General features: G+C 36.4%; 2 protein-coding genes and 2 non-coding genes across 5 annotated transcripts in view; 2 read left to right on the top strand and 2 right to left on the bottom strand.

The window, feature by feature from the left end:
• LOC122059110 (type I inositol polyphosphate 5-phosphatase 2-like) overlaps positions 1-9,626 on the top strand; it is an 11,731-nt gene extending 2,105 nt beyond the window's left edge. Inside the window, exons 5-12 of the mRNA XM_042621803.1 lie at positions 85-178; positions 364-468; positions 1,907-2,735; positions 2,835-3,019; positions 4,670-4,778; positions 5,291-5,439; positions 7,115-8,225; positions 9,057-9,626. Of these exons, the coding sequence (XP_042477737.1) occupies positions 85-178; positions 364-468; positions 1,907-2,735; positions 2,835-3,019; positions 4,670-4,778; positions 5,291-5,439; positions 7,115-7,316 (1,673 nt within the window). The 3' untranslated portion in view covers positions 7,317-8,225; positions 9,057-9,626. The remainder of the gene's footprint in view (positions 1-84; positions 179-363; positions 469-1,906; positions 2,736-2,834; positions 3,020-4,669; positions 4,779-5,290; positions 5,440-7,114; positions 8,226-9,056) is intronic.
• A 1,334-nt stretch (positions 9,627-10,960) lies between these two features.
• On the top strand, positions 10,961-13,932 carry LOC122058910 (protein disulfide isomerase pTAC5, chloroplastic). Of its 2 annotated transcripts, none has more exons than XM_042621622.1 (4): positions 10,961-11,321; positions 13,109-13,205; positions 13,343-13,393; positions 13,489-13,579. In XM_042621622.1, the coding sequence occupies exons 1-4, from the start codon at positions 11,245-11,247 to the stop codon at positions 13,492-13,494; spliced, it is 231 nt and encodes a 76-aa protein (XP_042477556.1). In that variant the 5' UTR covers positions 10,961-11,244; the 3' UTR covers positions 13,495-13,579. The 2 variants fall into 2 exon arrangements, with proteins under 2 accessions (XP_042477556.1, XP_042477555.1); XM_042621621.1 differs by having other exon boundaries at positions 11,013-11,321; positions 13,339-13,393; positions 13,489-13,932.
• A 1,843-nt stretch (positions 13,933-15,775) lies between these two features.
• Positions 15,776-15,857, bottom strand: LOC122060333. The gene has a single exon (XR_006134352.1). It is a non-coding gene; the product is annotated as a small nucleolar RNA SNORD36 (small nucleolar RNA).
• A 116-nt stretch (positions 15,858-15,973) lies between these two features.
• On the bottom strand, positions 15,974-16,058 carry LOC122060294. The gene has a single exon (XR_006134322.1). It is a non-coding gene; the product is annotated as a small nucleolar RNA snoR14 (small nucleolar RNA).
• Positions 16,059-22,122: the final 6,064 nt, after the last annotated feature.

Below are 22,122 nucleotides of genomic sequence, written 5' to 3' on the forward strand. Positions count from 1 at the left end.
AAAAAAAAAAAAAAACAAAGGAATAAAAAGTGGCATAGTTTTCAAATCTGGGTTGATCTAAGCAGGTTTAATTGGTTCTAACAGGAAATGAGATTTTCCATGGTCCAGAGACCCTTTCCCACAAAGACTGGGTGGAAGCAAAACAGTGTCTAACTGGCATAGCTTTCTTGGAAACCATGTGAAGTGGCTGTTTTCTTGTGCATAAATGATTTTTGTTATTTTTTGCAAGCATGTGTGACGTCAAAACCAGGTTGAACTGGGTCAAGCCAGAAACTGTCTCCTTGGCAGTGCATGGCGTCTGGTCCTGCTTTTAAAACAATGAATATTGGTCCTGATTCTCTCATAACATTTGTGGTTATTTAGGGTAACAATAGGCACATGGAATGTGGCTGGAAGACTTCCAAATGAGGATCTTGATATTGAAGAGTGGCTTTGTATGGAAGAACCAGCAGACTTGTACGTTCTTGGGTGAGTATTTCCTCAGATAGAGTACTCCCTTTGTATTTCTCTGAGTTTCATGAATGCCTGCTGAACATATGACAAAATCCAGTCAAAATGACGGACTGCATACATGTATTTGAAACATACAATCTTGCTCTTAAGATGATAATTTTATATTTTATTTTAAACTTTTCTTGTTTTCAACCTATTACTTATAGAGATTTTCTTATTGACACCTCTTAAGGCGTCAAATAATATAAACTTATTTTTTGTGCCCTTTCACCATAACACACTTTTTTTTTTCCAATGAGGGTAAAAATACTATCATTTCACATATGTACTTGCAAAATGTGCAAGACAATGACTTATTTTGATAATGACATAATCACAAACCATTTTCAAGTTATTTCAAGTTATTGAAAACCCTTTTACACCAAACCCCCAAGTTAAAGAACTTTTGGGAATAAGTCAAATGGCAATTAAATGAAGGTTTCAAGTTCCAAATACACCTATAGAGGTGTCATTTATACAGTCCCTTATAACCATGTAAATTAGAAGCTAGATTATTCTTCCTTTTCCCTGATTCCATTCTCAAACATATTGAGAATGAATTTAATCCTCCCATGAATTATAATCTATTTTCCATAGTTAACTGAAACCCAAAATGTACTCTGGTACTGCTGTTGCTCAGGATCCTGTCTGAAACACAATCTGAAATGCATACTCATTGCTGACTCTAATAGTCTCCCTGCATTAGCCTAGTCTAAGTTTTCCAACCATATCTGGTGTAACAAGCTGCTATCCACATTGGCTTGCCTCTTACCCCACATCTAGTGGGCCTATCTGGTAATTCAATGTAATAGTAGCACAGTTGTTCATATTGGTCTCTTTGATGAGACTTAATGTCAAGACTTTGAGCATCCTTCTTGACAAACATCCGAGAAGTCCACTGTGATATATGGTTTCAGACTTGAATTTTCAACAGACTCAGGGATTAATATTCTATTTCCATTACTTTGTTGTGGAATACCTTCCATGTTTTCTTGCATCATGATTCAAGTGCAAGGATTCTTGTGTTACTGTTATTCATTGCAGTGTTTGCCTCGTAATTTTACTCAGTATCCTTTTATCCTAGGTGAAATTATGATGTCCGAGTTTTCAGTGAAGACTGGGAATGGCCTCTGTGCTTTTTCTACTATTTCGAATGATGATGCTTTACTTTTCTCCTCAAATCACTGGTTGAATGCCCTCATCTTATTTTATTCGTACAAATTGCAAGGGGTGTCATCTGTTTGAGCACTGATATACTCTCTATGAATTCTTTATAATCCAGTGTAATTCTATTCTTGTATATGTTGCTTTGCTTTATAAATTCCATGTTTGTGCTCATTTTTACGTTTTGGCTGATGAAAATGTTAAATCTTTAATTGGACTTTGACATTGCATATCTATCCTCTTTCTACAGTTTCCAGGAGGTGGTCCCTTTAAATGCTGGGAATGTATTGGGGGCAGAGGATAACAGGCCAATTCCAAAATGGGAATCAATCATTCGTAGGACCCTGAACAAGTCTTCACAACCTGAAACAAAACATAAAAGTTACAGTTGCCCATCCTCACCAGTATTGAGGAAAACTTCTACTGATGATGTACTTGCAGATGAGGTAGGTGCTCCTGAAGTAGAGGTGAGGAGCAAGGAGCCTGCGGCACTCAATAATGTCAGTGGCTTCGGGACACAATCTGTAGAAGAAATAATCAATACCCCAAAGAAGTTCCAGGTGAAGAGAACTTACGCCATTGACATTAATGGTATACTAGATTGGCCTGAACGCCCATTAGATATGAAGCCCCAAGTTCTCTCTTCCAACAAAGGGTTGCGGAGAGTCTTAAGCAGTTCAGCAAGAATAGGCTTTGATTGGGTCGAGAAGCCTCTAGTTGTCACTAATCAAGATTTAGAACTGCATGGTGGATTGAAACGAGTGTACAATAGCTCAGGGAACCTAGGTTTGATGTGGACAGAGCAGCAAGATCAGTCTGAGGTGCTCTCTTTTTCTAATGACTCTGAAAGTTCATCTGAAGATGATGAATACTCTCCTTTAGAAGCAGAAAAGGTGCATTGTGAAAATGGAGTCAAAACAGCGACTGTGAAGACCCATGCTAAATATGTACGCATTGTCAGCAAGCAGATGGTGGGAATTTATGTATCAGTTTGGGTTAATAGAAGGTTGAGGAGCCACATAAATAACTTGAAGGTTTCGCCTGTGGGAGTTGGTCTCATGGGCTACATGGGAAACAAGGTTACTGATATATTAAATTCTACATGCAGAAATGAATTAATTACCCTTTTTCTTACTGAATATCTAATATTAATATTACTTGATATCTATCTGATGCAGGGATCTGTTTCTGTCAGTATGTCTCTTTTCCAAACACGGCTGTGTTTTGTTTGTTCACATTTAACTTCTGGTCAGAAGGAGGGGGATCAACAAAGACGTAACTCTGACGTGTATGAAATCTTACAACGTACCCAATTCTCTTCTGCCATTGATGCAGATCAACCACAGACTATTCCATCTCACGAGTAAGCATTTTCTTACCATTATCTTCAATTTCACATATCTAGTACCTGATGATCATATGAAACCGATTATTCCTGTCTAAAAATTTTATTGGCATCGATGTACCCAGTGCATGAGGCTCCCGCTACTGTGGGGCCTGGGGAGGGTCATAATTTATGCAGCCTTAGCCCCGCATTGCGGAGAGGCTGTTTCCTGACTTGAACCTGTGACCACTTGGTCGCAATGGAGCAACCTTACTGTTGCACCAAGGTCCAGCTCTAAAATTTTTGTTGGCATTAGCATAAATCTTAGTATTTTATGAGGTGTCCATATATCTATGATCTAGGTATTTGCACTTATTTGAGTCACCATCAAGCCTTGGATTTCCATCTACCACTTCCATTTTTGTCCTATACTCATGCAGTTGACTCCAATGCCAAGTATGGGGGTCAATTCATGTTATGAATCCAGATATGAATGACTCTTTTTAATTAATTAGTGTACTCCATTCCCTTGCTAGCTCCCTAATTATTTTAATTGGCCAAATATTCTGTGCTTTATCAAAAGCAGAGAAAAAGCTAGAAAATTTAAATAGATCCACCTCTTTATTCTACTTTAAAAAATAGCCACTGGGGGTGAATGTTTCCTATTAATATCATGTTATGAAACCCGAAAAGGATTTTAAAAAAAGGAAACAATGGTTTTCCATTTTATTTTCTTTCCTTGTCCTCCTGGTTTTGTTGCTTTGCATTGAAGCAAATAATTCACATAGCCCAAGTAATTAATAGAAAGCACTGAACTTTTCAGTATTAGTCGGAGTACATAAAAATGGAACCCAAAAAAGAGTTGGTAAAACACTTGCAAATATGTGACCCAGTTAAGTTTTCTACTCTCTTCCACAGAAAAGCAAGTAAATTAATAATGATTTAGATATTAGTAATATATCTATCAAATAGATTAATGCTGATTTAGATGATAGAAACGTTTACCTGCTAAATATTGGTAGTTTACTGATTATTTATGTTTTGCTTACAAATTGTGATTTTAGAATTTGCCTAACTGGTCTTATGATGTGAAAGATAACTTTGCTCAATAATTTTTATAGCATTTTTAGGTGAAAATTATTTATATAAAACTTAACTAGTGCAGAGATGACTACAGAGCCAAACTTCTTCATTGCTGAGCTATTGGTCTAACTATCTCACTTAAACAAGGGTTTCGTAAATTCGTGAAAGAAGACGAAGTTGTAAATGCAATACTATTGTAACCTTAGTATGATGGATTTTTTTTTTTTTTTTTTTTTGGGTTGGGGGAGTGGGTGTGCGTGGAGTTTATGCATTTCTTGTTTGCCAAAAATAAGGTTTTCAGTGTTTCAGTTCACATACTTATTTTAATCTAGATTTCTGATTCATGAGGAGATAAATAGGCAGACAGCACTTCCAAAGTTTTCTTAGTATACCAGAATTAAATCTAGAGAGAGAAAATTTCTCTACAGAGTATTCAACTTTTCTAGTTGAGAAACTCACTAGCTTTATTCTACTTTTTTAGTTGAGAAACTCAATGCTTGGTCTGGTGAAATACTTACAGTTGATTTATCACTATCTAGTATTTCTCTCTTGTTATTTAATAATGTGCTTAATGAATGTCTAACTCGGTTTCTGAATGGTGAGCAGCCAGGTTTTCTGGTTTGGGGATTTGAATTATCGTCTTAATATGTTGGATGCTGAGGTGAGAAAGCTTGTGGCTAAGAAACAATGGGATGAACTTATCAATAGTGATCAGGTGAAGACTGATATTTTAGATTTTTCTATCATATTGTAGCAAAGTGTGACCCCATTTGGGCCAACTAGGCCAGCACAAATTCCCGAGAGTACAGTGTCGTTATTCATTTGCACTAGCCATGCTGAAATGGCTTGATCTCATCACCTTTTATTTTCTAACTCATTGGACTCAGTAAGGAATTTTTTTCTTTCCACATTGAATGTGTCCTAGAACCACAGTTGCAGAATACACAACAATTCCATACTGTTGCAATTAGACACAGATATTAAACCATATATTAATTAGATGACAGATGTGTTTGTCTGGAGTTGTCAGATCTGCTATACTGCAATAGTAACAGCACTCGGGAACGTGAAGATGTAGGACCCAAACCATCTAGTGTATAGGTCCTGCATCATGTCATTGCCATTTATCTCTCAAACTTTAGCTTCTGATTTCATCTGCTTGTGTCATTAATAGTTGTACCTTGTAATAATTAAAAAAATTGATAAATTTTTGTCTATATGTAACAGCTAAGCAAAGAACTTCGCAGTGGCTGTGTCTTTGATGGATGGAAGGAGGGTATGATAAACTTCCCACCCACATATAAATATGAACTCAACTCAGACACATATGTTGGAGAAAACCCAAAAGAAGGGGAGAAAAAGAGATCCCCGGCATGGTAAGGCAGCTTTGTGGCAACAAGCATGACTATTTGAACTTTGTAGTAATTAGACATTTTGGGGAAAATAATGATATTGGAGAGAAGAAGTGTACATGTGTTGTATACAAAGCAACTCGTCAAACTTCATTACACAACCATTAAAATCAACTCATTGAGCTGGTAGTTGAAGAGGCAGTCCACCTCTTCAATCAGACCTGTCAAATTGTCCTAACTGCCTGGTATGCATTTTTTTAGCATTCAATTGGATGATGAAGAATATGTGATCGGTATCATTTAGGATTTTATGTATGTAGAAGGCAACCACTTGCCGGATGCTACTGGTTGACAACTTTGTGACACTGAATAATAAATGGTTGTAAGCTGCACTGTATGTGTTGCATACTGCTGTTTCATATAGTTTATGATATATAAAATCAATATTTTATAAAGAATCTTTAGCAAAAGTTTTGTGGAACATTAATAAATTCTTACTCTATCATAAATTACAGAAAGAGCATCTTCTCTCTGTTGAATAATAACTGTTGATACATGAAATCTGCAATTTGCCTATGTGCTTTTGTTGAAAAATACAGGATTACAGGATTTTGATGTACAGCCATTGCTTAAGATGAAATCTGAGGTAGCAACTAGGTGAACATGAGGAAGGTCAATCAATGGCATAATGTTATACAGTGCACATGCAAGGAGTTTTACAAAAAATTCATCATTTTTTTCTTTGTTTGTGGGTGTGGAAGGGGGTGAAGAACAAATTGGTTCGGCTATGTCAACCCGTAATCCTTAGCATCTTAGACTCTTAGTTTAGTCCGAAGCCTTGATTCCTAGACATGGGTATATACCCAACTCAACTAAACAAAGCATCATCCCTTGGGTCACCTACACTAATTCTGTTTCGCCATTCCACTGTATCTAAGTTCATATGTGTTGTTCATCCAAATGCACCCATATTTGTTTGTGGGTGTGGGAGGGGGTGGAGGTTGGAGGCGAAGAACAGATTGGTCCAGCAATGTCAACCTGTAACCCTTAGCATCTTAGTTCAGTCAAAAGCCTTGACTAAACAAAGCCTCATCCCATCTAAATGGGGTCAACTACACTAATTCTGTTTCCTAAGTTCATATTTGTTGTTCACCCAAAGGCATCCATATCTCTTTTCTCTACTTCAAGGAGACTTTTGGCCTACCCATTTTATTTATTTATTTATTCCTAGACATGGGTATGTGGAGACAAATTTTTTTATAGGAAACATTCCTTTATTTCCTCAATTCAAGATTTGCAGGTGCTTGTAAGTCCCAAGATGATAACATGCCTTAACTTCTAGTTTTCTAGGATAAGTATCTCCATATTTGAATATGCCAAAGATTAATGAAACTTAAGACACTTCCCACATTTCTTGCAGTGGGAAATATCATTGCTTGTTTAAGTATCCCTGGATCATAGGAACCCACAACCAAAAAAAATGTGATAGATCGCCATTACCTGATAAATTTGATTTTAACTTTAGAATCCTTCTACCTTGGACCCAGACAAGGTCAGTCCCACTTTGTATCTTAACTGGATTGGACTTTGGGGCCTTTCTATCTGATTTACTAGAATATCATAATGGCATAGTAAATTGCGCATAAAGTTAAATTGTTTTCTGTATAAATTGCATTGACCTTTCTTTTCATCATGTCAGGTGTGATCGTATTCTGTGGTCAGGGAAGGGCATCAGACAAATTGTTTACAAGAGTGCTGAAATAAGGCTTTCAGATCATCGTCCTGTGAGCTCGATCTTCTTGATTGATGTTGAAGTCTTTGACCAAAGGAAGCTCCAGAGGGTTTTGAATTTCAGCAATGCTGCAGTGCATCCTGAAGTCATTGATGAATGGGGCGAGTGAAAAATTTTATAGAGATCAGGTAGCCCAGTGACTCATGATCACATATTCTCTTTTAAAACACCTTTGTACCTTTATGTTGCCAATCCTTATAAAGAGAGGCTTACCTAGTTACATGTTAGTGTTGACATTTGCTTAGTGATGTTTGTGATTGAGTTTGGGGCTGATCATATTGCTCACCAGCTGACCTTTTGTACTGCATCCCTGATGGTCCCAGTTGACAATCACAAAAAGGAGGGGTGGGTGAGGGGAACTGCCAAAGGCTTAATTAAGGAACCACTGGTTTTACATCTTCAACCTTGATGGGTCAACAAAGTTTTCATTAACCACTGGTTTTGTGATTGCATTTTGAGGGCAGAACTCGTCGCAATGGTAAGGTTGCTCCATTGTTAGAAACAGCCTCTCCGCAAAGTGGGGGTAAGGCTGCGCACATTATGACCCTCCCCAGTCCCGGCAATGGCGTAGTGGCAGGAGCCTTGTGCACTTGGGTACGCCTGTTTATTTTGGTGATTTGTGTTTCATAAATGGTTTAATTAAGTTTTAATTATGGAACGACTGGGTTTCCAAGATTCCCCATGACAAAGTTGCATCATGATGGGGGAATGCTTTATGCATTACAGTAGAGAACAAATTCAGAATTGCAGTGTAAACTGGCCTGCTGGCCCATGTAGTGGTTGATGTCAACCTACAATTTAATGGATGTGACCCGTGGGATCTTCTGAACTAAGTTTGACCCAATTATATGACTATAACCAATTTATACTCTTCTCTACATAATTCCTCATTTTGTCTTGAATCTCCCAATGGTTGAAAACAATGTAACTGCTGTTATGTTTAAGTACATCTCGAATAATTTTTGACATAGGAAATTTTTGAAGCTTGGTTTCTTCAATGCATGTTGAACAAGTAATGGTATGCCTTTAGTAATCATTTCACATTCTTTTTTTGTTACGATCTCTTATCATGGACAACAGGCAAGTTGACAAGATAGGGAAATTTAAAATGAAAGTCATTAGAACTTTAAACTATTTCTTTGTCACTGGTTGATCAGGTTCAACTTGTCTATTAGCTGCTGATGACATTAATTGGAACAGGGAATATAACTGTTTTTTGCATAACTTCAACTGTATTGTTATTTGCACTATTCAGGCCAATTGTATGTCTAAGACAACTAACATGGCTTTAAACAGAGTTGAATGGCACAAAAAGGATCGAGGTGGCCCACCCTATATGGTTGGGAAAAGGCTTAGTTGAATTGAGTTCTGTATGCCAAGTGCATAGAGGGTGGACCTTGGCACAATGGTAAGGTTGCTCCATTTCGACCTAATGGTTGCGGGTTCAAGTTGGAAAACAGCCTTTCCACGAAGTGGGGTTAAGGCTGTGTACATTATGACCCTCCTCAGACGCTGCAGTGGTGGGAGCCTCATGCACTGGGTACGCCTTTATGCTAAGTGCATACTACAACTTGGGTCTGGTATCTGCCAGCCAATGAGTCCCACATGGGTAACCCAGTTTAAAGTCAGCCTAATGCAGTTATTTCAACCATCTAATGTAAATCACTTCTCCTGGACTATTTGCCAGATTTTTATTTGAACTAATTAGATAAATTGCTAGATCTTTTAGGATGGAAACAACCACAACGGTCCTCATTTCCTTAGTTGGATGGTAACAGCAATTGTTAGATACAAAACTTTGACTAAATATTCAGCCTGGAAATTACAAATAACTGCTTGTTTTTCACAGGGATAGCTTAAGGGAGATGATTGAGACTCTTGTTGAAGTCTGTTCTGAAATGGTCTCAAATTCAACTCGATTGCCTGCATGAGTTCTAGTGCAGAGGCTACATGACATTCTAATTATATAACCAAGCAAGCAAGCAATACATATGTGTCAAAGCACATCTAAGATGCTCTTGTGGGATTGAAGTAATGGAAAGGGTTCATCTTTGGTTTAAATTTTTAGCATGTCTGGTTTATGGGTAAACAGAACTAGTTTTGCATATAAATTGGAGAAAATAAAATCTCCATAAATACATGTGATCATTGTTTATAGCTGCAAATGCAGGGGGCTGTGTGTGTGTGTGTGAGAGAGAGAGAGAGAGAGAGAGAGAGAGAGAGAATATGATGATTCTATATTGGGTTTGGGTGACATTGTTGAAAATCTGTTTGGGGCTTTTATAGGAGGAGTTAGATAAGTGCAATATCATTCACCAAAATGTATGATTATGATTTCTTAATGTTTCTTACATATATGATGATACAAATGTAAATTAACATTTTTTGTATTATATTGTATTCCCATGCTTTTTATTCTCTTGGGTACCACCCAATACAAAAGGAAATTTGCACTGCTGTTCAGAATTCCAGTTCCAACCTCCACTGCTTCCCGAGGAGGGGAAGAAAGGGAGGAGGTGGTGAGGTAAGGACTAAAGAATTGGGTCTCTCTCCCTAAGGTTCGTTTGCTTGCAAGGGAAATTAAAAGAAAAAATAGTGAAAATTTTAAACTTAAAAAAAAACTTTAGTAATCATTACCGTATGTCTTAAACTCCTTATCATTTTCAGTAATGATGCATTTTACATATAATTTTTATTTTACTTTTTAAACCAAAGGGGATGCGAAGTAACTCCTTACCATATTTAATAATCATCATTTTACATGTAATTTTTATTTTCCTTTTTAAACCAAGGGGAATGCGAAATAAAGTGATATAATTGCATTGGATAATGATTACTAAAGTTTCTTTTTAAGTTTAAAATTTTCACTCCTCTTCTCTTTAATTTCCTTTGCAACCAAATGAAGCATAAACTATAACTAATAAAAATGACAAAGTGAGGGTTTTACAATAATATCTAATCAAAGGTTATTAAGGCTTTATTCAAAACTAGAGAAAGATGGAATAGGAAGGTACAAGTAGAGATCTATGGAAATGTGACCATTTTTCCCCTTTCCTTAATTAAGAGAATAGCATAGGAATTTTTTTTGGTAAGTAGAGAACAGCATAAGATCATTGAAACTTATCTCTTATAGCTAGATCTATAGGCTTCTGAGCCATAATCTCCAAAGCATTAAAGATATATGGAAATGCTTGCTTCCTTCGAGTTACAGTTTCTAGTTTCTGCGTAGTCCCCCCTCCCCCAACCTCGCACATGTGGGAGCCTCATGCATTGAGTATGTCCTTTTCTCTAAACGAATCGAAATTGATTAATTCCTTCCACGTATACCCGTAAGTTGTTTAAAGCATTAAGAGAAGAGGTAAAGAATACATTGGAAATAAAAAGGAGCAAAGTGCAAACCATTTAGGTCATCTAAATTCTAAAGTCTACTTTTTTTAAATAAACCTGTTATTAATTTGGGTTGGGGGATCGATATCTGGTTGGCCATTGCGCCATCGTAGGGACCAATTAAGAGAGGTGTATAGGCATCCAACCAAGGAACAGGGTGGTCTTTTCGCCACTTCTGTGTCTAGGCATAGAGGTGCGAATACGACCAGGTAATGATCTTTTTTCCTTTTATTTGAATAAAAAATGATGGATGGAGCTCAGTTGAAGGCTTCAGGGTGGAGAATTATTTGTTGTCTTTATATTGTTCGTTTTTTTTTTTTTTTCTGGTAGAAAAACTCTTATATATTATTCCAAGAGGCAAATTCTATGGGTTTTTTTTTTTTTTTTTCCAAATTATATTCCCGGGGCAAATTACTACATGGTAAGGTTAATTTGGCCATTCGAATTCCCTCGAACCAAACGGTTAAAGCTTGAACTGGAATGCTGAAGCGAAATTTTCTGAAGGGGGTCAGCTGTCAATTCTCCGGCGAAATTGGACTGTGCATATTGTCCGAGGAAAAGGTTTGACTGAGGGATGAGGATGGCAACCGGAGCTGGAAGGGGAAGTCTGGTGATGGCAGCCAATTATAAGTTGGACACCATCTCCTTCGATGGGTTTCACCGGAATCCAAATCATTTGCAGCGTCGTCTCTCCGCTTCCAATCCCTCCTGGGTCATCAGAACTGAGGTACCCTAATCTTCTTTCCGCAATTTATAGAGAATACCCACGTTCATCCTTTTTCTGGGCAACGAGAGTGTCCAGAGTGTTTGAAACAAAACCCTTCTCAGTTCTGTACTTCTATTTCAGTTGAGGCCATGAAAGCTTGAAGCTTCTCTAACTAAAAAGCATACTAAAATGTTTCTTTTGAGCACTTTGATTAACAGGAATCATTTTGAACTGCTTTACTCTGAAGTTTCTTGATAAATGTTAATTGGGTTTTTGGCTTTGGACATTTTTGCTAAGTAGTTCAGATGTTACATTCCCAAACTAGGAATATTTTTTGGGCACAGAGTGCAGCTATGACCAGTCCAAAGGCCCCAAAGTAGGATTGGGTTAGATAAGTGGTTCACTTCAAGATGCCTTTGGGTGTGTAATGGTGTTCCATGTTTGGTCAACCTAATTGATGTTTTATTTCTGTTGAGTTTGAAAATGATTTGATGACTGACACAAACCCAAAGAGTCCCCAAAACAAAAGAATTCCACAATTATGGTAGAAGACAAAGAGCAATACTTCCTGAAACCTAATAAGTCTCCTCTGTACCTATCCATTCACAAACATAGGTGGGTCTGAAAGAACCTCAACCTGATTACTTGGAGGCAGTTCAACCCCTTACTCTATTGTTTTCTTGAACAGCCTATTCAACTTTTGTCACTGGTGGTTATCTAATTGGTTGAGGGAAATTGAAATCCAAACTTCTGTACCACATTGGTTAAACAGTGTTGGTGAATTGAACCTCAAGCAATTCCATTATATCTTATTATGACTCTTTTGTTCTCATCCTACATGAATAAATAGATATACATTAAGTTCCACCAAAAAACTAAAAATAAAAAAACAAAAACCAGATACACAATGGGAAAGTGAATAAATGATTAAACGAATCAATCAGAACAAATTAGAGAAGAAATTTGTTCAAATGTAAAGACACCTATTGATTGATAAAGGCTAAAAATCCTAGAATATAGTCCGATCAAGAACGTAGGCACCATCGTCCTTCGTACAAATTTATCAGGACTTTACTTTGTGGGAAGTGCAGATCTGTTATGTACAGAAGTATCTCAGTATTCATGACCAAAAGGAGTTCTAATAGCAGTTTGACATAAATATAATATTAATGAATGATCATAAAGCAGTCTAACTTAATTGAACAGTCTTAGTTTAACCCAAAACCTCAGATACTACCCTTCAGGCATGGAAATGTGGAACATATTCAGTCAAGAGCAAAAGCCTCCTTAAGGTCATTCACTTCCATTCTCTATTGTGCATTTAGGGTTTAGGACTTTAGGGTACAAACTTAATGTCATTATTAGGCACATTAGCACATAAAAGACTCTTATGTTGACAATGAATCATCAGCGTACAATGACAAGGTTTGAGATGGAATATCAAAAGGATACAGAACTAGGAAACCAACATTACTGAAGCAGAGACCGACATCTCTTGGAATAAGTTGGTTCATCGTTTGAATAGTCTTATTGAATGGACCATCCATTAGTTGAAATCCAACTGTGAACTAAAACTCTGAACTTCAGGGAACGAACTACCTCATGTAGAAGAGGTTCCCACTAGAATTTTGTGGACAGTGTTCTGAAGAGGTGAACTCAAAATTCAAATTGGTTATCGTTTCAGTGGGATAAGAACTTAATAGATCTTTAGGCTAATCTATGTTGTCATAATCATAATCGTCTGGCTGACTTATTTGCTATTTTTGGAAGCCTTTCTACTTTTATATATGATCCATTGCTGGTTGCAGTCAAATGTTAGAAAAGAACAACGTAAAAATCCAGATCCACCTTGTATTGTCTGTGGAGGAAGTGGAAGAGTCAAGTGCCACCACTGTCAGGGAAGAGGTCTCTCTCTCTCTCTCTCTCTCTCTCTCTGCGCTAGTTTAATGCTCATTCCTGAATAAGCTACAAGAAAATTTTCAAGTTTTATGATAGAGAATCTGTCACCTGCATCTAATTCTTGTCATTTATATGGTAGGCAGGACGAACTTTGTACATCTAGCGATGCTTCCAAAAGGGGAGTGGCCGAAATGGTGAGGCAGTGGACCTGATTGGTGCCTATGCAATTTTATATGATATTTTCACTTCTTAAGTCTCCTTTGCATCAAATTCTGTAACAAACCTGCAGGTGTAGGACTTGTGGTGGAAGTGGACTTGGTTTTTGCTCTCGTTGTCTGGGAACCGGGGAATTCAGGGATATCATTGGCTTCCATTTCATGAAGATGAACAAAGATCGGACGCAAGATTCATAGCTGGAACTTCAGTAACAAGAAAGACCATGGGACAGCATGCACTTTCATGCCTTCATTGTGACTATGTAAATCTTGTTTTGAAGGTGGTTTTACGTATGATTTCATTTTATGGCGGTTGATATGTAATTTGTTAATCAATAGTTTGTTCAAATTGAAAGTAGATTTGATGGTGAATTCTTAGATTGATATATAGCAGGCTCCAAAATGAACAGAGTAACCATTGTGCTTGTCAGGTATAAGTTGTAAAGGACTACTAACCAATAGAGCCTCAAAAATAGTTTGTAATTATTATTTGAAGCTGAGTTCTGCCTTGTTAATCACTTACATTGTAGTGTATTGTTAGAAAATATGTACCCTAAGTTAAGATACAAGACTAATATTGTTGAGATGCTTTCTTGGTGGAAGCAAGAGAAACTGTTGATGAAGACCCGCACCGATTGTTAGATTGAGTTGTATCATGATAGATATTTCTTCTTGAGGTCTGAAACGCTCCCTACTACTATAATTGGGGATACTTGTGTTTTACCTCTAACATAAAACAACTGCTAATCATAGTCTTATTTGTACACAAACTTTGATTCTTCGTGAGAGTAAGGTTAGGCCTAGTAAGCACAATACTGAAAATTGATTACTATGCAATCCGATAAAATAGAGAAGGGGATTTAACAAAGCAATGAAGCACAAAAAAATGTTACAAAGAAGTATTTCTCAAAACAATAATAGAGAGCGAGTTGCAGAAAAACAATGTTCTAGTAATACAAGATAAGAACCTCTTGATGCACCCTAGGAACCCAATGCACATGAGAAGAGGACTAGTCCTTTCTAAACTAAAAACTCGAACTTGAACTCAAAGGTAAAAACTTGTAGTTGAAGGTAAAAGTAAAAAAGCAATAGTAAAAGCTAGGGATATGTTATGGGGAGAGGAATAAGTATGCCGCCGATATCAAGTATGCTAGCGGATAGCACCAATAGGAACACATAATAGAGTATCATTCATGAAGGATATGAGAGTCATTTCAGAAAAAAGGAAGAGAGAGATAGACACAATGGATACTAACACACTTGATATCGACAACATACCCTACCTTTTCCCATATGTTATTTTGAAACTTTTCACTTTTATAAAATATGTATACTTATATAAATACATGTATCATATGAAATTTGTAAAAGCTCTGTGTATGTTTCAAGGTCTCAAGTGAAAAATGGTTTACATATGTGGTGATTACCCCTGCCTGAAATTTAAGTGATATTGACCTATGTGTTACACAATGGATTTAGTAATCGGGTATTGAATCAGCAAATCATTGGTATTGGCAGAGGTCGCTACTGATTTTTAGTTGATCTTGGGTTGAGAATTGATATCGGTTCAAGGGTAGAAATGTTAAAAAAGAAGCCCGGTTTTGAATGGAAGTAAAACTGTCTGATACGGATCAATCTGGATCAATATCCAATTGTTCTAAATTGATGTTCACATCTTATGCAAAGAGGTTTAGTACCTAACATTGATTAGATCTTAGCCAAGAAACAAATTAATCCAATCTCTTTTCTCTTTAACCAACTGATAATAATTGATTTTTCAGGTGGCAGGTGGCAGGTGGGAGGTGGAGTTTTGGTTATTTGGCATAGTTTCTGACTTGATTATTTGATCTAGGCTGTGTTTGGTAACGGCGTTTCTTGTTAAAATGAAAATTTCAATTTCTATGTCAACTCCTATATCAAACATTTTATTCTGTTAACTCCTATATCAAACATTTTATTCTGTTTTTTCGTTTCATCCGATTTCGATTTAGATATATTTTAGATATATTTCATAAGGCTGCAGCCGTTTTGATGAGAATAATAGGTAACAAAATTTTTGAAATCTTTATTAAAAAAAAAATCAATTAAATGAAGAGAATAGATGAGATCTTTTGAATCATTATAAAATTATAATTAAATAATTAAATTTATTGATTTTTTTGTTCTTAGTTTTGAAAACATAAACAACTAATCCTCGGATTAATCTGAATTTTTGTTCATTTAGTTTCATTTTTTATTGAATTTTGACTAAACTTTCAAATTGGCAAATTAAACCTGAATTATTATTCTCTTCCGGTTTTTTTAACAGGTCCTAAGTTTCTCTTCACTCATGGTAGAAAGATAAGAGAGAGAAGTAGGCTGTGAGCATCAGTTTTAAAAAGCTCGATATTTATAACTTCACGGATCATAATCAGCTAAAAATAATATCTTTCATCATCTGCTCAGAATTCCAGCTCTCTTCCAAAAAGAATTGAAGAACAAGATAAGAAACGATAGCAATCGAATAAAAAAAAACCCCCAAAACAATAAAATTATCTGGAAGGAAGAGGAGAGGAGATTGCGATCAGAACCTGTCGGGATTCATGAATTAACATCACACGTAATATCAGTGGATTGACAGACATGAATTTCATCATCACCTCGCATTCCCCTCCATCTCTTCATCCAATACTCACAATTTCCAAATCTCTAAATAGAAAACGCTAAGATAAGAACCCTAATAAAAGAGAAATGCTGAAGTGATAAAAGAGTAACGCTCAGAAGCATATTTTCGTTGCCGTCAAGGACTGGCTCCGAAAAGCCAGTCTCTGCTATAAAACCCATAAGATCTTCATCATTGCTTATAACATAATAGTAAAACTTGAAATCCCAAAAACCAGATCAGAAAAAGCGAAACAGAATTCAAAACTAAAGAATTAAAAAGATTTAACAAAAGGTAAGAGACCAGAAAATGGAGATATTATGAGGAAGACGAACTAAAGTATTTATAGATGATGAGAAACCCTAAACCCTAAATAAGGATACTTTTGAGGTCCAAGCACCAAGGAGTGTTGAGTATATTAAGACTTGTATCATCAGAGCCGTTCATTCGATTATATTTAACATAGACCGTCCAAAGTGAATCACGTCAAGCCAAACAAGGTTGTGTGACCTAGGAGTGTCAATTTCAGGCCCCGCCCAGCCCAGTAGGCCCAATCAAGCCCAATCATTTAACGTCTGTTCCCGGTGCAAGGATTTTACTTGTTGGTCGCCTGACTAGGACTAACTGATTATATTATTATAAGCCCATCAAAACCTGACATTTTAATGGTTACTTGAATTTCTTATTCTACCCCTCATGCCCAAACTATAAAGATTAGAGTAAAACAACTTAAACAAGCCCCTACCCAAGAAGTCTGTAAAGCTCATTTTATTGGTATTTCGTATTCGTCTACAACCCATAAAGGTCGAGTCAAATCGAATAGAATATGGTTACAATCCAGATTTGGGGGATAGAATCGAACCGAAACTTGATTATTTTCCAGTTTTAGCATAGGAACCAATAATTATAAATACATTATAATATATATCTTACTATTATAATGTATCAATACATTATAATATATAAATACATTTAATACTAATATTTTATAATATATCTTACTAATTTTTAGTTTTAGATTTTATAATGCTATTATATTATAGTAGACATAAATTACAAATTGAGTACAAGAACCAGATCCAAACCATGTAGGAATCAAAGTTGGGAACCAAATAGGAACCGGAACCAACTGAAGCCGAACAGATTAGGTATGAGTACTGAGTTGTAGAACCGAGAATGAACTTGATCTGGTTTTGAATCACACCAAAACTCTCCATAACCAAACTCAAACCGAACCGAATATGTGGTTCCAGACCAATTTGCATCCTTAGCGAATCCTAAGGCCCGTTTAGGTACGACATTTTTATAATTAAACAATCTTATAACCTCTCTAAGGCCCGTTCAGCTTGATTAAAGCCCAAGCCCAACCGACCGATTATAAAAATTTATCCTTCCTTAGAAGTTTACATCAATACATACCCTCCCACTACTCTTACTTAATCTTGCATGTCTAAGTTATCAACTACTGATACTAAACGTCTAATTAATTTCTTCGGCATATAAACCGATTTAAATGTTGGTATAAGTTTATAAATATCATATAATAAAGGAAACAATGTCGATGGCCAAGAGGATTGATCTCCATCCTTGAACCAAGAAATCAGCATTTCACTATATGTCCAAACTTCCACGTCATCCCAACTTAGATCTTTGGTGTTCTGTAGTCTTGAAGAAGATCGATGGCTTCTGATTCTTGTGCACGTCCCATAACGTTAAAGTTCATGTATGGATAGAAGCTTATCACTCACATGTCAGGTTTCAACACAAAATAAGATTCAAGAGCACGGAATTGGTGGGATTGATTCTTGTCCTTTCCTATCCAACCCCAAATTGACAAGACTTCATCAATCCACTAAGGCTATGCTTGGAAGGCATCAAATTAAAAGAAAACAGTATGTATTTGTATTGTTTTTTTGGATTTTTTTTTTTTTTTTTGGTAACAAGGGACTAAAGGGGGGTGGCAAGGGATCGCAGGAGCAAGAGTCTGTTGGATGATGGCAGAGGCAGTTGTGGTGAGGAGGTTTGTGAGGGTACAATACAACAAATTGTAAGACAACGAGCCTGATGCACTAGATACACCCTTTTTCTGCGTTTGATTATTGTGGTGCGCATAGTACATGTCTCAATGAGTTCGCATCTATAGCATAATTATTTCCATTGGATTGCTATTTATGGTTTCTAATTTCTCTGTTTTCGTTTCTTTTTGGAAACCAAGCCAAAATTGCAATTTCAACCCAAGGACAAACAAAGGAACTTCTCCAACGCACAAAAGAGAAGGATCCTAATCAGGATATTTAATTTTCTTTTCTTTTCTATCGATTACCAAACAGGAAGAAATTTTCTCTTCTTTCCTTGCCTTCCAAGCACAGCCTCAAAGAGAATGGGAAAAAAACCATGACTCAAAATGAAATTTTCCTCTCTCTCTCTCTCTCTCTCTCTCTCTCATTCCAACATCTTTATGGAGAACGATCTAATTTTGTAGCAAATTAGATCACTCTCAAACAATTCCACTATGGAGCTTGGTTAAACTTTTGGATCAGCTGGGGGGTGGGGTTCCCATTTTGTGATTTCTTCTTGAGCTGATGACTCTGTGAAGGTGGATTGGAGAAAGTCGAGCAGATGCTTCAGTTGGTGGAAGTATCAGATCCTTTGGATCACTTGATGTTACTGTGAGCTTCACTGAACTTAGAGACATCAGAGCCACAACAGGTGAAGTCAGGCGCATGTGTGACTCATATGAGATATTGAGATGCTTCATCAGATGGTGGAACAAGATTCTCGTTAGTAAAATTTTATTGCTCCCTTAACTTGGGAGGTTATTATTATTGTGGTTACGCATCAATGGATTTTGATGCATCAATGATTGATATTTTATCTAACTATTTGTAAGTGTATTGGATTAATGGTGCTTGATCTTGAACAAGAGAGACATAATCACGAAATCCATTGTTTTACTGGAGAATATCAAAACCATATCCTCTCTTTTCACGTGTTGACCAAGTGTTCTTCCTATACCCACAAGATGGGGTGATTTTGTCTATGCTCTCTCTATCCAAAGGTCAAAATGGAGGGTTTAGATAAGCTCCCCTTGGGGACATCCACTCGGGTGATCCAGCCATCCATAGGGGGGTTGGGTTTGACACCTCTGACTCATGGTCAGACTCCCATAGACGGCTAGATCACCCAAGGGGAGCTGATTAAAATGAAATAACCTAGAGGGAGGGGTGAATAGGTTATGCTAGTGAAATTTAAATCTTTTTGTTACTATGAATCCCAAGTGTAATTACAAAATAAAAACTGCAAAATAAATAAAAAGTCGCAATCACACAACACCAAGATTTATAGTGGTTTGATTCAATTCGAATCTAATCCACTCGCTACAAGATCCTTTTGTAATGTATTCCACTAACTCTTCCCTTTCAGTATAGTAGGTAGAGAGGAAAACCCTTACACAATCTTTTAAAGATAAAAAAATCTGTACAATCCCCTTTACAGGTAGAGAGACACCTTATAATCTCTTTTAAGGTAGAGACGCACCTTACAATCTCCTTTAAGGTAGAGAGACATCTTACACTCTTTTAAGAATAAGAGAATCCTTACGATTTCTTAAGGATGAGATGGACCTTACACAAACCTAAGTACAGTCTAGACTTAATGTAAAATAGAAAATGAAAAAGTGGAATAAAAGCGGATTAGCTCTGGTGTGGTGCAAATGAAATATGCAATGATGATAGAATATTCACCTTTGAAGTCTTGTTGATGCTTGTAATATAAATGTCAAGATATAGATAAAGACTTATAGATAAGCTTGAGTTCCTCTTGAATGGAAAATGAAGAACTTGAACTCAAGAAATGGTATAGACCAATTCTCACTTCTAATGCTCAAATAATTCTCTTTCAGTGTTAGGATTAATTGATAACTAATTAGTAGCATTAGAAGTATTTATAGGTGAGGTAGGGTGGTCATTTTAGGTAGCAAATCATACTTAAACGGTCATGTTTTGGGTCCACCAGTTGACCGGGGGTTTCAGTCGGTCGAACGCCAAGAGCCATTGAGGCAAAAATATAGCCGTTGGAACTCATCCAGGTAGGCATCGATTGACCGGGGATTTCAGTCGATTGACTGCCTATGACCTCGGACAGTGCTAGTTGACCGGGGCTTCCAGCCGGTCGACCGCTTGCAGGCCTATCCAAATTTTGACAGACTTATGTCATACTGACCAGTCATTAGTGTTTTAGCCATAACTTTTTGGATTGACTTCAAATTGATCCGATTCAAGTTGCATTGAAATCGTGACTCGATTTTTTACAATTGTCGTGAAGGGTCCATCTCCTAATACCGACTCTAAGGTTATCCAAAATACCCTTGAGCTAGGTCAATGTGGTTTTCACTAAATTTCACTAGAACATATTCTTCGTAATATGTTCCATACCACTTAGGGACTTCTATACTAGGTCAAAGTATGTCCTATGATCATTCTAGTATGACACATGAGGTGCGTGCACAAATATATATGAAAGATACAAATTACATGGAATTGATCGTTCTATCTTAAAGGGCTTCTTCGTTGCTTGAGTCATCCATTCTTTGGTAATCCATCTTCCTTTCTTCTTGTTTGCAATTCCATGTCTGGAGCTTCATGTCTTGACTTATTGAAGCTTGATATTGTCTGATATATTCTTCAAGCATTGATACTAACTTGTTGATATTCCTCATTTGATGACTTCAATCTTCATTTCTTCCTTTCATTCATCAAATTCGATCTTTGAAATAAAGTCTTTACAAAACAATACTTGAAGGCAAATTGTGAAATCTTTCATATGTTTATTATCATCAAAACCAACTATTAGAATGTGGGCATATCCCTAACATGAAACTCTACAATGGATGAGTCCATCACCTTTCCACTTGGTGGGTGATTTTATCTATAAATTATTCATTGATAGAATAGAAATAAATTGGACGCAGTGAGTGAAAATATCCAAAAGTGGAGGTTTTTTTTTTTTTTTTTCATGAGGTTGGATATGAAATTTTATGTGGACTCCATTCACTTCATATGGTCAAAACTTTCAAGCACAAGTTGTGGCTCAAATATTTGTTATATATTTATACTGAATGTGCTCGTAACATTTAGACCCCGAGGTCTACAACTTGCATGTCAAATTACAATCTTAAAAGAAATTTTCAATAGTGAATATAGTGAATAAAAATTGGAAGATTTAAGACAATGGGAGACTAGTGCAGAGTAGTAGTTAAAGTGCAGTAGGCATGCATGACGATTCACAATCATATATGGGGTATTTTATTGAATTTGATTATAAAATTAAAGAAATGGCCAATCTAAAGTCCTAGACCATGGTCTCTCATCATCTATCCATATGGAAAAATGCATGAGGATTGGTCACTTTAATAAGGTGGTGATGAGAACAAGTTTTTCCCTTCTTTTTTTTTTTTTTAAGCTTCTATGTTGAAAATCCTACAAATTTTATATTATTACTTTCAAGTTCCAACCAAGCTCCTTTGAAAACCTTTTTTAAAAGTTTATGGAAGAATGTAATGACATGACAATTAATAAAAATTTCCACTTCGTGAACATCACTTACTCCCTAATCCGATAAGTCTTTTAAATTTGGACCACCTTATCTCTTTTGAATATGGTCCTCACTAGATATTAACTACCTATATTTTTTAATATGGTCCTCACTAGATACTAGTCTCACCTTTTTAGGTAATATAACTCTTTTGATTTGTTCTCGTAAAACATGTATTTTCTAAATTATTAAGAAAATTCAAAAATTATTTTATGTTGAATCTCCCATAGTGGTGGAGAACATCAACCCTAGGCCTCTTTCACATGCATTTACAGCTTGAGTAATACATCTATCCTTGTGTGATTGTTAATTATATTTGTTTGTAGTTCTTGTTTCCCAATAACAAAGAAAAAATAAAAAATATTTCTTATATGGTTTTCTTAAGACCGTCCGCCCAGCCACCTACTTGTGCCATGTGGAAGAGTAATATAGTGTTCCCATTGGTTGGATATAAGGAATGGTGTGATTTACCATG

This window comes from Macadamia integrifolia, chromosome 13, assembly GCF_013358625.1.
Source record: "Macadamia integrifolia cultivar HAES 741 chromosome 13, SCU_Mint_v3, whole genome shotgun sequence".
Taxonomy (NCBI): Eukaryota; Viridiplantae; Streptophyta; class Magnoliopsida; order Proteales; family Proteaceae; genus Macadamia; species Macadamia integrifolia.

What these genes read in the sequence shown, in the direction of transcription:
- LOC122058910 (XM_042621621.1), top strand. Translation starts at nt 11,169, where the DNA reads ATGAGGATGGCAACCGGAGCTGGAAGGGGAAGTCTGGTGATGGCAGCC. An exon ending in CCACCACTGTCAGGGAAGAG is followed by an intron (nt 13,206 to 13,338) that starts GTCTCTCTCTCT and finishes TTTATATGGTAG; the next exon opens with GCAGGACGAACTTTGTACAT. An exon ending in AAAGGGGAGTGGCCGAAATG is followed by an intron (nt 13,394 to 13,488) that starts GTGAGGCAGTGG and finishes ACAAACCTGCAG; the next exon opens with GTGTAGGACTTGTGGTGGAA.